The 16,625-nt window shown below is 41.0% G+C and overlaps 1 protein-coding gene across 4 annotated transcripts; it reads right to left on the bottom strand.

The window, feature by feature from the left end:
* Positions 1-3,093: 3,093 nt before the first annotated feature.
* hrasb (HRas proto-oncogene, GTPase b) lies at positions 3,094-15,141 on the bottom strand. 4 transcript variants are annotated; one of them, XR_311852.1, is made up of 7 exons: positions 14,842-15,141; positions 8,018-8,174; positions 7,070-7,248; positions 5,555-5,714; positions 4,730-4,854; positions 4,510-4,570; positions 3,094-3,754 (listed from the first exon to the last, which is right to left on the bottom strand). XR_311852.1 is itself a non-coding variant. In XM_005737683.1 (6 exons), the coding sequence occupies exons 2-5, from the start codon at positions 8,126-8,128 to the stop codon at positions 4,735-4,737; spliced, it is 570 nt and encodes a 189-aa protein (XP_005737740.1). In that variant the 5' UTR covers positions 8,129-8,174; positions 14,842-15,141; the 3' UTR covers positions 3,094-3,754; positions 4,730-4,734. The 4 variants fall into 4 exon arrangements, 3 of the variants coding, with proteins under 3 accessions (XP_005737740.1, XP_005737741.1, XP_013767482.1); XM_005737683.1 differs by lacking the exon at positions 4,510-4,570; XM_005737684.1 differs by lacking the exons at positions 4,510-4,570; positions 14,842-15,141 and adding an exon at positions 8,300-8,431.
* Positions 15,142-16,625: the final 1,484 nt, after the last annotated feature.

Raw genomic sequence — 16,625 nt, 5'->3', positions numbered from 1 at the left:
CCACACCCCTTCTCATTACAGAGTTGCACATCACCTAATATGCTTAATTGGTAGTAGGCTTTCGAGCCTATACAGCTTGGAGTAAGACAACGTGCATGAAGAGGATGATGTGGACAAAATACTCATTTGCCTAATAATTCTGCACTCCCTGTAGTTGAGCTAATTTAATATCATAGATACCATTTACTCATGTGAAACTGGGAAATACGTAATACACTTCAGTGATTTTCTTATACTATACAATGTTCCTTGTTTAGTCCTTCCTTCTTTTTCAGATGCTGGAGGTGACTGAAATACACAAGCCTGACCCACTATTGCTGACTTTTATTGAATTCAGTTGCAAAGTAAGCCAAATAACTAACAAGTGTGAATCCCACATCAATCAAACTTTTTTTTTAAACCAAGGCTTCTTTTGAAAGCCTGCTCCGTTATTCACTACATGGTCACCGCCCAGTTTTCATTAATGAATGTAGGGCCCTATCGCTTGTTATCACTATAACTTAAATGTAATATTTTAATTTCTTCTAACATCTAACCATCCTGAAGGGTTTTAAAAACTACACATTACACATTAATGTTCAGTTGTGCAATATTAAATTTGTTGTCACTGCAGTGTTTTATGGTAGAGTCATGTGTAAACAGGGTTTATGATTGCCCTTTGAACCCCTTATCAGAGCTGTATTTTCTCACATTATATAGGCCTCATGCTGTTGTACACTAGGACTCTTCCTTATAAGCAGTTAAATATGAAACATTTATCAAGAATATCTATATATGTCATCAGCTTTTATTATAAGACAAAAGCAATAGTTACTTTTGTCTTTTTTTTTTAAACCAAAGCTGTCCCAGTCCTTCAACTTCACGGCAGAATACACATAGTAGCCTGCAGGGGGAAGCAAATCACAAACTTAAGAACAAAAGTTTGGTGGCGAGTGGACCAAAGCAGTTTGATCTTGACATCTTTATTCCTGTCCTGCAATACATTTGCCACATTTTCAAAGAGTAAATACATCTTAAATAGCTAAACAGTTGACATTTTTTTCACAAAATCCATCCACGCACCCATTCCACAGTCTGCAAGGGGACAAACAAGCCCTTGAGCCCACCGAATCCTTGTGCAAAACCCCCAATGGTCCTGAAAGTCTTTGTCATGCTCGCCAGGTTTTCAGACATGTATACTGGTGGTTCACTGGCTGAGTATTGCGACAACATGATGCTTTTTCTAATGCAATGGTAATCTGAATGCATAGATTTGTGAAATTCTATGGTATTATTATATCACGGATGTACTGTTTAAAGATTAACAAGGATACCACAAGGACTGTAATTACATACTACAAACTCCACGCTCCTTTTCCATTGAAATGTCTGAGTACAGTGGATGAAAAATAAAAGCTGGGTACAACACAGCCAAAAGTAGGGCCCCTACGATTATCCCTCAAATAATGTAAGCAATATAAATTGTAAAATCGAGGCTTCTTTCAAACAGTATCAAGAGAGTCAAACACATTCACAGTTCATATCCTTCCTCCAAGCAGAGAAAAGAACACAAAACCTGACCACCATCATCCAGACAGTAATTAGACTGGTCATATTTCTGTAAGCAATGGTGAGAGTGAAAGAGAGTTCATTTGCATGTACAATATCAATTAGGTCAAAAAATAAAAACACTGTTTCCTTTAAAAGAAGGACAATGGCCAGATAAAGTTTGTCATCTGTTACATCAGAGCTTTGGATTTGAAGCAACAGGCTTGTAGTGTTTAGGACTCGGCACATTTCGACACATGCCCAATTCAGTGAACTACTATAATCTAGATATAATCTGTGCTAAATGCAACAATTTAGTCAAATCACTATCACATGTTCCAATGTGATAGAACTGAAATGTCATGAATATTTGATTATGACAAATTGGCTTATGCTGGGTTCTCTCTAAAGTTCATTACTACAGAAAAGCCCGTCTGTGTAGTGTTTTTAGGGACCTGTCTTTCAAATTCTGTACAGCGCATGTCGAAAGTCAACACACTCGTGTCTTTTTTTTTTTTTTGCACACATAGTTAAAACAAACAAACAAACAATTCAGCAAACTGAACAGATGACCATCTCGCTGCACACATGAGGTACGACCTAGCTAACAGATAAGGCAAAGTAAACACACATCAGTCTTTTTATTCAGGCAGCAAATTAATCCGGTTACGGAGCGCACAAGCCTGTCTGTAATAAGAAACACAAAACAATGCACTCCCATATCCCGCTCCTTACACCTGTTACACACAATAGTCCCACATATACAGTAAATATGGTTCTGACATGACTAGCACCTGACTTGATATTGTTCCTTTGAAAAGCTGAAAGTGGCAGATAAAGCAGAGCAGTGTGAGGATAGTCTGGTGTGTGGAAAAACTGAAGTTTTACTCTGAGGCAGGACTTGTGCATTACACTTTGCAAAAACTAACTTATGACATCTATTAACCCTGGTTTCCTGGACTGATAGATATCCTCCGGGACACCAATTCCTGAGCCTTTTCGTCCACAAGGAGTGATTCTTGCAATCTAAAAATAGCTGTTGTACACCATACAGCTACTAAAATGAAATGCAGAGACTTTTTGCATTGCTGTTTTGTTTTTTTTTAATCGACTCGCTGCCAACTTTAAGGTATTTATCCCATTCTACAGGCAACCTATCGTGCTTTTGCAACTGCAAAAATAACAACAACTACATTTTCATGCACGGTACCTCTCCTTCTTAAACAAAAAGTAAAGCAGAAAAATAAGTAGTCATGACAGAGGGTATATTCCCTATACTTTGTAATTTGGAAAGTAAATTATTCTATTGCACCAGAATCTACGTACACTAACCATTACTATTATTATTCCACAAGACGACTCGCAATGAAACATCTGTAAAGAGAGAAGGCAGCGGTAAGCCATCTATCTAGAAATTCTCCATTCAAGAGATCTAGTCCAAAAGGATCTTGAACTACCTCAGGCAGGTCAAAAAAATGTCAAACCAGGTGCCAGCTGAAATAAGCACTTTCAAAACTGCCAATCAAAAATAAATGTTTCATATCAAATACAAAAATCAAAGTTTTTTTTTTTGTTATTTTACAGGTAGGCTAATTGATAAACAACAAAAAATACAGTCTTTCCCATGTCAGCATCCACCCCCTGTATCCAGTTAGAGCGCAGGGATTTCATTGCCATTCAAAAGAAACCAAAGGCAGGTAGGGTGAAGCGGGAATGGGATGGGTTAGCATGAGAGGTGTTGGGTTAACTAAAAGTCAATTCCAGTTCTTTCCACTGAAGTCACTCATTCCTTCCAGCAGCTAGGTGGGGGATGGGGAGTGGAATCAGGCTTTTAAGGAGGGCGGAGGTGAGATACCCGCCCCCCCAATTACCAGTGTTGAGACTGAAAACAATAAGTTAGCAGGAAAGTTGTGGAGCTACCCAGCGATGCCACATTGCAGCTGACAAAGAGTCATTAGTGGTGTTGCTCACAGGTCGATGTGGACCAACAAAAAAGATGGGGCTGGACCAGTCTAGTTCCGCTAGCCACTTAGGCAACTGTCCAATATTCCCCTTTCCATACAAGTCTATAGTTCAGTCAGCCCTGATGGTTTCTGTCAGGGCTTTTGTTTCAATCATCCTTTTGTTGGAAAAGTTTTTGTTTTCATCGTTGGGTTGTTTCATCTTCCAGTCCTTAAGTCCATGCTGCCACTTTGTGCCGTAGCGTTTCTCAACATGTAGCAGTGAGCTGGGCAAAGAAAGTGACACAAGATATAATTAAAGTTTTAAAACTCAGATTGTTTCAAAAGTGCTTTTTTTTTTTTACAATGAGCATCATCTACACAGAGTTACAGGTGGTCAACAAATGAATGGTGAAACCAACAGAACAGAGATATCAAGCTCATTTTCCATGTTTGACCTTAAGTGGGCCAGACCAGTGAAGCACCCCTTTCTGCCATTGCAAGTACTATGTCTCAGTTTCTCTGCATGATAAAGAAATAATTCTATAGTAAATGAAAGAAATCTGTCAGCATGACTCTTTGGGACTAAATTATAAGTAATAAATGTATTAAATTACAGAAAAAGTAGCTCATTGCCTTTTTTATTGTAAAAGGACTATCTACAATGGAATTTTATATTGTAGATGGTGAAAAATCATAGACATTTTCTTATTTAAATGCTCACCTATTTGTTAATTACTTTAGTGTAATATGAAGTTTTTTATCGGAAGGAAAAATGGTAAAACTTCAAAATATATGGCCTTTCCAAAGCTGTCCTGTGGGCCAGATCGGAGTCTTTGGTGGGTGAGTTCTGGCCCCTGGGCTGTATTTTTGATACCCCTGCAATAGAGCTTTGGGCTACCATGTGCTTTGATCGCTCAGGCTCTGGAGCTCTGAGAAAATATTTCCAAAATTTATGTGTGACTCTGGTGCTACCTAACATATCAGTCCAAAATCTCCCTTACATGTTCAGTTACAATAGCATATAACATCATTTTCATACTCATCAATCAGTGGCTGCTTGTACTCTATGGTTGGGGGCTTGGAAGAGGCCAGCTCCCACCCTAACAGGATAAAGGTGAACAACTTTGTATTAACTTGTAATGATATGTCCCTTTAAAGGTAAACCCTCCCCAAAGCCAGTGAATTCCATCATTCCATGCATTCACAACTTAGCTTTGCAAACTGATTTGGTGACCATTACTGTGTATATAATTTCTCACCTGCATCACGACACCACACAGCGACAGCTCATACAGTCTTGACCACTCTCATCGGGTGGGTTCAACTTCCTCAACTTATGCTGCCTGATCTCTCTAACCAGTGTGTAGAAGGCGTCCTCTACTCCCTGTAAACACACGCAAACACACAAAAATGTTACAGAAAAATCCAGGCACTTAAAACGCTCCCTTTCAAGGCTCCCATATTAAATGCACGTCTTCTGATTGACAGCAAAGCTTTTAGGTGTGCTCACCAATTGGCAACATTACCATGACAACCTTAATCATTGCGTGCACTGAGAATTATTAAATACATTGTCAAGAAATCATGATGACTAAAAAGACTGCATTTCTTTACTTCTTGCATTTCCTTTTGAGTGACAGATATTCTGCAGGTGTAGCGATGAATGCGAGTATGTATGTACCTACATAATGTGTCACAGTGAGTCACAGACAGTGGGAGCTGTGAGGCAACTGGTCCTTATGAGCCCTTTCAAATACTGTAGCTCTGTTCTCAAGCCAAGGTAACCTGGCTATGAGTCACTGCCTGCAGCATAATAAAATGTTCCCAGCAACACAAATCACATCATAGCGCATGGTCTGCTGTAAGATGCGCATGAATATTTTTGCAAAATGTGAAATTACACAGCCTAAATAAGAACACTGACATAACCTGCAGATAACATAATTATCATATTATGTTATCTGCAAAATTAGCATATGAGGAATTTTAAAGATTCAAACACCAATAAAAGAGGCAGGACACGAGAAAAGTATTCCTCTGCGGAAAAACTTTATGTTGCTCCTTACTTTATGTAAACTGCTTACCTGCCGTGTTTTGGCAGAGGTCTCAATGTAGGGGATGCCATAGGAGCGAGCGAGCTCATGGGCTTGCCTCGTGTCCACCGTGCGCGCAGGGAGGTCACATTTGTTTCCCACAAGGACCATGGGAACATCATCGGAATCCTTAACACGCTTAATCTGTTCTCTGCGTTGCAAAACAAGAAAATTGAAAATTTAGTTTATTTCATTTCCTTATTATTATTTTTGTTCCTTGATACATCCAAGCACTTTATTTAGCCACAGTTACATGTCTGTTGGCTGAGATCCTCCCAGCATCATCAACAGCTCCACCCCTGGAGAACCAACCACCCGGGGAACTTTAGGACCCAGAGGAGGAGCTAGTGCCTACCGGTGCTGGGCTGTGCTGCACTGCTGAACGAGGGAGGGAGGGTGGGTGGGTGGACAACAGGCAGGCGGCAAACAGCATTACCTCATCACTACAGCAGCAAGTGCCAAATGCCATGCAGCCAGGGGGGACTGAGTGAGAGGAGAGGGTCAGATCACTCCATCAGCCCAGCCTTTCTTCTCAATCAGCCCCAGTATAGCCTGCAGTACAGTCAGCCAAACCCATCTGCAGTCAATACTGCCAATGGTAATTATGACAACACTTGCTCTGAGTTTTGATGTCAAAGCAAACAAGTTACCCTATCAAACCACAGATACTTGTATACCTGGTATTAAGGCGAGTGCTTAAAGTTTAGCTTTAAAGAGTTGTGGATTGGTCTTTATTTGGTGTTTTTGTACATGGATGAACACTGCTCTGCCATGTAGCGCTAGTCAGCACTGATAGTGGGGGGGAAAGTTTTTGTGGGTTTTATTTCTTGTCACAAACAATTGTTGCCTGTAAATACAGGCAGCAGATGTCTAGATAACTCAAAACATTTAACTGGGCACTGAGCCAAAGTGCACTGCATACCTGTATGGTTTAAGAGCAGTTATGCTAAAGCAGGGTCCAAAACAGCTGAGTTGCAATGGTGACAGGCCAAACAAATGTACATTTACACACTCTGGAAACCTGTGACTTAAAGTGTAGCCTCATGCAAGACCAGCAAGTGGATGCCTAATGTGATGAGAAAGACAAAATGTGGCAAAGAGAGAAAACACTGTCACTTCCAGCTGAAACTCTCACCCCCACCCTCCCTTTCTCCTTCCCTGTCCTTGGGAGCGCTACCTCTCCCTGCTTCTCTAATTGAGTCAGGATCGATTTCATTGGCATCGTGCTGTAAGCCTCCAGTTGGGAGCTAAGCTTTCTTTAGCCGTGTTAAACGCTACAGCATGACATCATCAAGTACTGCAGAGAGCTGGCACACACGTATATAAAGCCCTTTTCCTGCAGACCCCACGGGAGTCCCTCTAACACACACTGCATATGCACATCCAGAGAAGCTAACAGACATGATTTAGCACCGGAGCTCCACCCCAACAGGCCTACGGTCTGGCCAAGAAATACAGAGGTGCACATTTTCCAGTTCTCTTTCTTTGCATTACTCTTAGACACACCTATACTGGTGAATGTCCTCAAAAGACTTGGTATTGTTGATGGCGAAGACACACAGGAAGCCCTCCCCCGTCCTCATGTACTGATCCCTCATGGCGCTGTACTCCTCTTGACCTGCAGTGTCCAGGATGTCCAACAGGCAGGTCTCCCCGTCGATCACAACCTGCTTCCTGTATGAGTCCTGCAGAAAAAGACAAACTTGCACTTTTAGAGAAGTGCTAAAGACATCACACAAAACTGATAGTTCACCTTAATGTAACCGGTGGTCCATTGCAGATTCTTACCCTGGGTCACTCAGGGCAAAGAAGTGTATTATAGGGACACTATGTCAGTGACTGAATGTTGCTTGACTGTAATCAACTTAGGTTACTTTGTTAAATTCCCTCCTCACTTTCAGGTCAAATGAAAATCAAGAGATCAGAGGAGCAGGGTATCAGAGCCAATGTTTAGCCTTCCAACATGCAGTCACAAAAACATGGGAGTGCTGTCCCTTTGTTTGTTAGAGCATAGGGGCCAGGAATGCAAATACACAAAAAGGACATTGTCTGGCCAGAGGCAGGCGTGGTGAGAAAGAGAGGGATAGAGAGGGAGAAAAGACAGGAGAAGACATTCTCACTAGCCTTCCTCTTTGCTCTGCAATATATTCCAGTGTCTTTTTCCTCAGGAAAATATTGAGTAAAAGGTGGAGAAAATGCTTTTCTCTTTTCTGAAATTATGGATTTCTTTCAAGCCTTGTCATTTGGAGGATTGCCACAGAAGTTAATTAATTAAAGTAACTTGGTTTAGACTGTGGGGTTGGACATTTATATAAAACATCTAATTACGCAAAGACTGCACATGAACCATTTTAAAGAATGTCGCAGAAGCACACAACAGTTCAAGGGGAAATACTTCATCTAAAGATAACTGCTGCAGGAATAATGTACAGAACACGTAGAAGCACGTCATACCTCTATTGTGGGGTCATATTCATCCACAAAGTGGTTCTGGATCAGCTGTATGGTAAGTGCACTCTTGCCCACGCCTCCAGCTCCCACCACCACCAGCTTATACTCCGTCATGTTCGCAGCTGCAGCTCAACCACACACTCACACACAACCACCGCTGCTGGAGAGAGGAAAAGGTGCAGGTTAGTATAATGACCAAAATAAACATGACACACAGTTTTGACAAGCACGTGTCAAGATTGACGTGTCCTCAATTGGTGGTACAGACAAAACATATGACAATACCATTAATGCCCACTGGTGAGAAACACGAGTGGTTGTGTATGCTGAAGTGTGTGCATGCAGTGGGGGCTGTAGTTGAGACCCTCAAAGGGGAATGTGAAAAATGTGCTGAAGGTACTCAATGTTCCAGTCCTCTCCCGCTCAGTGTTAGCAGCAAAAAGTGTGCATGAGAGGGAGTAAGAGAGAAAAAGGAGGGGCATCACACTGGCAGATAGATCCATATCACTCAGGGTTTAGATTACTGAGGTCTACCCTCGACCATACGGGGACAGTGATCCAAAAATAAACAAATACATATTAATAAAGATCAAATTGAGTCAATACTAGAACATTTTTAATAAAATAATTCTAAAAATATATTTAAAACTCTTCCACTGTTTCATTTTAACGATGAGGTAAATCACTATCTACGAGACTGTTGTTATGAAGGATTTCTTGTTGATTCACTCTACAGCGATCCATCCAGGAGGGTTACAATTTTATGACCCCCAGGTGTGCCTGCAGTTGCCCCCTACGCTCCACCACACCCACTTAATATGTCCAGTCGATGTAACGTGGTCAAGTTAACCATAAATCAAGCCATGTTATTAAAGAAATACGCAAGTCTCGCGAGGAAACATGCGCGATATCAATTTTCTGTTACCTGAAACAGGCACACTCAAACCTACATAAATTTAGGAGAAATGATTAAAACTGGGAGAAAAACCAAGTTATTCAAATATTAATGAGATATTTTTCCAGTGTAATAGATTTTTGCATGCTTCAAAATGTGGGAAAACTTCGTATATTACAATTTTGCTCATTTCACCACCAAACTAGGTGAAGCTGCAAATATTCATGTACAGACACAAACCAGTGCAAAGACACGTACCCACAGGTCATCTTCCCCCACCACAGCGTTGCTGGCCAGTAAAATTCCAGTGTTAAAGAGAAAGTAGTCATATGGTTTTTCTGTTATGTTCTGTGGCAAAGTGAGACTCATTGTATGGACAGCTGACCACAAACTCACCAAATATGCAATATGAGTAGAAGACATGATGAGTTAGATTTATTACTGACTGATATGAACTTGTTGTGCTGGTTTTATAACATTAAATCGGCTACAAATCTATGACTAACAACAAGTGTGCTGGAGGCCCATTGTAACTACAGGACTCTACTATGGTTACAGTTTGACATTGTAGTAATAATGAGTGGAATAATAATGATATCATATCTGGTTAAAGACCTAAGAGTAACTGAGAACAGTTATAAATGATAGAAAGCCATGTGTCTTAACAGAAGCATAGTTTCACTTTCTGTTTGACAATTTAGACCAACAACCTCTAGACGCCACCTCTACGTCAAATATCTGTCTTTCAAACAGCAAAGCCTCGGTTGTCATAATTGTACTATACAATGAATTTAAAGTGTATATACAGTCTATATATAATATGGGCTGGTTCAAAAAAAAGGGAGGGTGACCTTAAAGGGAGAGCAGCTAAAACAGCTTGTTTCAGACAGTGAGCCCCCCAGCATGAGACAAATAAGACTCATTTTGAACCGTGACTAATGCAAAATGACTCTGATAAATATTCAAGGTGAAAACTCGTATATTATAAGTCCTCCTAAACAAAACGGTTCACTATTAACACTAACTTTACTTAACACCCAGTGTAACCCTAAATCTCTCTTCCTCAAAAGTTTAAACTATGTCTCATTTAGCATAAAAGACGGGCACATGTGGGTTAAACATCTCCACATGCTCATTAATAGTGTCTCACTTTGCTGAATGGTCCTGAAGAGGAAAATCATTAACCTGCACCACCTGCTGCAGTGTATAATCAATCTGTCAGGATTTCATGAGCAGCACAGTTCACATATGCTCTTTTACCTTCCGCAGGGAGCCGTGTGTCATCCCTCATATAAAACGCACTCTTTGTTATAGCTGCTACACAAACTACTTGCGCGCTTAAGAGTGTAAACATCAGGGCTTCAGTTGACCTGAGCGGTAAACACTCACGCCCTCTCTCTTGTGCTTTGACTCCCAAAGGAATGAAAGTAGAAGCAATAGCTGGGGTGAATCTTGAACTCTAACAGTATAAAGAGAGAAGTAACAGGTGGCCTGTCATAAACACAGCCCGTGGTCAGTTCAATAACCGGACAAGACACAGAATTTCAAAAGAAAATGAAACATATAAGGTCAATTTAGCTGTGGAGAGGGAAAAAAATAACAGACGTTCTATATTTGTCTCTGGGTGTGGTGTTGTATTAATAGAATCTGCATTCTCAGAAAGAAAGAAAAAAAGTCCTGTTTGGGTTATTTGTGTCTGAGGCTGTATGTGCCTGTGCCGTTAGGACAAACTAAGATTAACCAAGACTGCAATAATGTTAATGATTGAGAGACAACCAGACTTGCTAAGTTGAGGACACAGTCATTTAACTGCTCTCATTCAATCACCATGATACGCAAGCACACAAACGCACACACTCCTGCATCCCGTAAGCCACTGCTTCACCTTAACGGAACAGGTAGCTCTGAGCACCATCACCATTACCAACAACGACCTCCTTGTCAAAACACCCTCGCTGCTATAATTCTGAAACACAACAGGAAGGGAATTATACTGACCCCTCAAACTTGTGGTTAAACATTTAGCTTCCTTTTCCCTCAGTGTAAATAAATCAGCCTGGTACACAGTGCAGCCTGCCCTGGCTGGACTGCAGACTCTGGTGGAGTAGCAGAGCCAGTCTAGCTCTTTAGAGCCCCCTCTAACTAAATAAACAGCAGCTGTGTGGCGAACAGAGACTTGTGTGGGGCAGGCAGACGCTGGAACACCTTTGGCTGCTGAAACTCCAGACAGGGCAAGGATCAACAATAACAGACTCATCGGCAGTTATTTCACGTTTAGTGTGGACACAAGATAAAATGTTCAGGATGGCAGGATGACCAATATGTCATCATACAGGATGAAACACTTGATGACTAAAACTGAATACTCAACCATACTGTTGGTCAGCTGTTCCACATATTTGCTCTGTTTTGTCACATCTAAACATTATTGTTAATCAGAGATTGATCAGATGCCACAAGCCTCACTGGTGAGCACTTGTGCATCTTATCTTCACTCGCTGCCTCACAATTAACAATAAAAGCACTGTTTTTCACAGAATTGGATTCTATTTGTGGCAGTAGCGGCCTGGTCAGTTAGCCAGTAGGGAAACTCAAGCCTGAAAGAGCTAGATGGCGTCACAGCACTAAAACTGTTGAAATAAGAGAAGCGAAATCATTCTGGGTTGAGATTTTTTCGAAAAGATGAAATGTTGCCAAAGCCTATGAGAGATTCACACAGAAATATGCATGAAATGCCTCCTTTTTACCTGATATTCATCAATATGGCAGTGATAACTCGTGCGCTGAACTGATTAGTACGAAGAATGTAGGCCAAACAAAATCAAAAAAAGATTGATAGCTACATTATCAAGTACAGCATCATACACAGTTCTTCAACATTTAACACACGTGGTTACAGCATTTTTTCTACATAACCAGATCTCTAGTGTACACCTGCCAAGCCAGTGATATTTACAGCCTAAAAAATGCAAATTCAAGACATCCATGCATCGCTACTGGGAGTTCAGAGGAGGGAAAGCAGACAGCCGTCTTCTCTCAAACTAGGCCATGTCAGCTGCTGATTAATAATCCTCATATACATATGGAGATGAATAGCAAAATCAGTCACTGACACAGACAGTGCTGCATTTCTACAGCCACTTGTTGTCAGGAGGGGCTCATACTGAGCGGGTCTTTGTGTAGATAGAGAGGAAAGACGAGGACACAGCCTCTGGAGGTCAAAATCATTAGTACTTGCATCAATTTCATTCACACTCAGGGACTAAGCAAAAGAGTGTTTTGTCTGAGCTCTCCTCTACACACAGATGGGTATGTTGGGTATAGCTGTATCAAACACAATATATCCCCATCTTCTCCTCTGCAATCCCGAGTGGAGTTGCTCTCAGCGTATGGTTAAACTCTGCTACCTTTATTTGCACACATGTGAAAACTTGCATTCATGATGTGGCAATTGTCTGTGTCCTTTTTACACACGGTGTACATGTGACCAAAGTAATTATCCTACAGCAGGGTGACTTTTGTTAGTCATTCAACAAAAAACAGTAATGAATCTGCCACAGCTGTCACACAGGCCGCACCTATCTCATTCCAAAGTTCCCAAAACCTTTGTAGAGCAGCTCTCTAATATGATCAAGGGCCACTATTTAGCATGTTTGAGTTTAGGGTTATTTATAGTGCACCACCGCCGGTCTGAAATTAACAGTCCATTTTGAAACCCTAGAGCCTCGCCTGGACCAAAAGGATAATCTTACATGACAGCTTACGGAGGGTGCAAGCAAAGAGCAGCAATTCAGATGGTAGCAGGAGAGTTCATTGGCAAGGGAGAAGACTGCTCTCTATATATACCAAGGGCATAACAAACACAGAAGAGAAGAGTCTAGCAAGAAAGTGAAAAATATTAAACATAATGAAAATCCTCCAAGCCAAACTTCATTGCATCTTTTTCATCTTCTCAACACACGTGACACAAGGAGCTAGGTACATGGATGACCATCTTCCTCAACATGCACTCTGGTCTCCATTTAAGTGCTTAATTGGTTAAAGGCTCCATACTGGCAGAGCCACAAGCCCACTGCAGAGATAATAGATTTTTAATGGAGCTATGATGGTAAGGAGACCCTCTCAAGGGAGGTGTCACGGTCAAATACGGAGACTCCGAGACCCATCCTAAAGTCTCGATAACCACCCCACCCTCTGCTTTCCAGTGACATCATTCTTCTAAACAGCATCCAAAACACTAAGTGTTTTCCACCAGCTTAGGAATGAAGCGCTATTCTGCTCTCAGGCCAGTGAAACACAATTACGTGAAGACATTGGTTCAGATTTTATGAAGTTGGTAGGAGGGTCAAACTGACTACAACATAGTTAAAAGTTTTTACTCTTTTCTCTAGAATTTAACACAAAGCTGAATTTGGTTCTTTTAATAAACCATTTCTTTCCAAATTTCTAAATGTTTCACTATCTAAAGAGGCCTTTTAGCTGTTCTGAAAGCCACTAGCCTCTAGTGACCTTTTCCCTACTGGGTCATCCTTTTAGTTTGTAGGACAGGGTGACACAGTGGAGGCAGCAGCAGAGATAAAAAGAGCAGCTGACCTCCACACAAAAGCCTGCCGGTTGGAGGAGCTGCAAGGGTTATCATTAGACACCTAACACCCCCAAAACTCTAAATGTGGGCTCTGGGTAAATCTCAATGAGTTGTTTTAGTTCATGAAACAATGTGAAAGCAAAGAAAGCATCTTCTGGGTCACATAAAAACACCTAATGTCCATTCAACCCCCCCCACACACACATCAATACTAAAACCCAGCAGGGAACGGTGTTATTCGTAAAATCTTGGTTTTTAGAGTCACACTTACTGCTTGGCTGCATAAAAACCTTCAAAGAAAAAACGAAGACACATTGACCTCACACCTCAATCACTGGACCACCTCCAACTGTTTTCCAGCTGACTTGCCAAAACGCTACAGACACCAACACCAATATTTACTCACACAGAATCGCTGCAAAGCCTCCTTCTCGTAGTCATATAGACTGATGCACATTCACTTGCATGATTATGACTTTCACAGAAGATGCTGTGGTCAGCGAACGTGACGATGTGGCGGATTAAAAAAAGAAACCGTGTACCGGAAAGCCCCAAGAAAAACACACGAGTGAAACACTTTCTGTTGTATTGCCTAAGAGTGCACTCATTCAAATGTTTGATACTACTTTGAATGCTGAGTGCATTTAATTGTTTACTGTCCAGGAGCTTCTATGGCCATTCGCTGAGTGTTTGGTGCTGTCTTTGTAAATCCCTTTCACCTTACTAGCCTTTTTTTTTTATCAGATACGAGACTTGAAATGATCATCTTTGTGAATGCCTTGTAATGGAATCTCACTTCCGCAGTGATAGCTTTTATTCACTGTGACGGGGCGTCACCCTAGTTGTCTCTGACGCCACTATCGAGACCAGCAACCTCACAGCCTGCTCCAGTCTTTTCCTTATACAATACAAAAGACAGAGGTACATTAGCATCTATTGCAATGGCACTTGCAAATGTCTTCGGTTTCTCTTTCAAAGTGAGGTAAAGCGGGGGAAATCCTGGATGGTCATGTTATCCCTTTATAACCAAGTTTTAACACCCAAACTCAAGGAAGACCGCTTACCAAAAAATCTATAATTGGCTTAAAACAGTCAGGGGCTGGGAAGAAAAATCATTCTATGTAGGCAGGGTAGAAAGAAGGCTGAGTTCTAAGCAGGATAATGTTCAAGCTCGCCGGGCGTGAATTAAAAAATGTTATGATAGCTAGCTAACCTGTTTTTCTGTAAGGACCGCAATCTCCAGCGGTGCCCAAAACACTGAAAGCACTTAAGAGAGGACATATTTCTCGGTGAGGGGAAAAAAACCCCGACATTTTTCGTAAGCAAGGATGTGTACAGTATACTTACAACAGGCAGAGGTCTATTGGCGACAGGAGCGGCGTTTCTACCGGAGAGGAAGAAGAAAATCTTTCAATTGTTTTGCTTCTCCGCTGAAATCGGAAAAAAGCCACAAAATATTCCGAGTCTCTTTCCCCGTTTCTTCAGGTATTTGCGTCCTATTCACTGTAAGAAACGGTGTAATTTTAAGTAGCTAAACTGCACCAAGGCATTCATTGGTCCTGGGTCCTATAATGTGCCCGCGTTGAACAATGTGCTTCCCAGAGAGAGCGGAGGGGATGAGGAGAGTAGTGCCCACGCCCAGCTCTATCAAACATAGATCCGCCCCGGTTACCAAGCATGTTACAGTGGCGTTCTTGTGCTGTCGGATTTTTGGCAACTCCACTGTGAAGGCCACTGGACCTACACATTTAAACGCTAAATCCGAGTATTTAAAGAGGCACGTAAATCTTAATTCATGCAAAAACCTGAAAGTCATGAATGCCAAGTTAATTCGTTTGACAAACAGGAACGCTGTCTTTTTAAAAAATTACTATTATCCATCTCTACCCAGCATAACCCTTCGCCACTCTGAAAAGTAAGTGCCACCCAAACAGATGACTAGCACGAATAAACTAAATCACCAAAACTTCCCAGACATTATGATTGTTTTTCTATGTGATGACTCAAGGTTGGGAACCGGTGATAGTTATAAAGGTAATGTCGAAATTATGTGGTAGGGGAGAGCAGGCGTGATTGTAACACTTTTTGTTTCAGTAGTTACAACTCAGTAGGATGTAATTTTGAAACAAATACCGTTATTGGTCCACTCCAAGTAGTAATGTTTCTAACCTCTTCATATTCAATTTCACAGATTAATTATTCAGGATTGTTGATTTTTTTTTAACTGTATGTTTTTTTTTCATATTTTTCTGTTCCAGGTGCTGGGATTTTTTTTTTTATTCCATGCAAGTGCAACAGCTGGCCACTCATTGTGGTTTTATGCTTGTGCTCTGATCCTTTCTGTAATTTTCCCCCCCCTCCTCATCCAGACTTTCTTCTTTTAGTTCTCTAGTCTTTCTGACGGTTTCAACAATTTTCTTTGGACACTGACTGATTTTTTTGTACTCATTTTGTAGCCCAGTCCATGTGCTTGACCAAGGCTGAAGACTTGTTGTAGACATAACCCAAATGCTTTTGAGGAATATTTTTTTGTTCAAACGCTCACTAACACTGACTGTATGAATCATTCAAGTATAAGAAATGTACCTCACTCGAGGCATGAATCAGCGTTGTGTCTAAACATTATTTAAATTGGTATTTTTAGTCTCTTTGTTACTAGCATCATTTTCTTTAGTTGTATGTATGACAAATGTCAAAGATAACACATGTTTAACGCAGTGTTTGATGTTTCCCAAAGAACTGTTTGCTGAAAACTTGGAAAATCGTTAATACTGTGCAGTGTGCCCTTAAAAAATCTGGGCAATCTGGGGCAGTGGAGGACAATAAAAAATGTGTCAGGCATAAAACGATTTACAGCTAATCAACAGAAAGAAAGACCCGACACAGGACCTAAGAGATGTATCTTGTCCTTCAGTTGATCAATCTACTGTTTGCTGAATCTTCATCAGAAATGTTCTCAGTGGCTGTCATGAAGGGAAACAGGGGGGGGTTGGAGTATGCCAAATTACACAAGAACTGGGCTGAAAATCAATGGAAACAGATCTTATGTTGAGATGAAACGACTTCTTCTTCTTCTTCTTCTTCTTCTTCTTCTTCTTATTATTATTATTATTATTATTATTATTATTATT

Source organism: Pundamilia nyererei, unplaced genomic scaffold (assembly GCF_000239375.1).
Source record: "Pundamilia nyererei isolate P.nyererei 1_Seehausen unplaced genomic scaffold, PunNye1.0 scaffold00078, whole genome shotgun sequence".
NCBI lineage: Eukaryota > Metazoa > Chordata > Actinopteri > Cichliformes > Cichlidae > Pundamilia > Pundamilia nyererei.
This window is presented reverse-complemented; position numbering and strand designations above follow the sequence as displayed.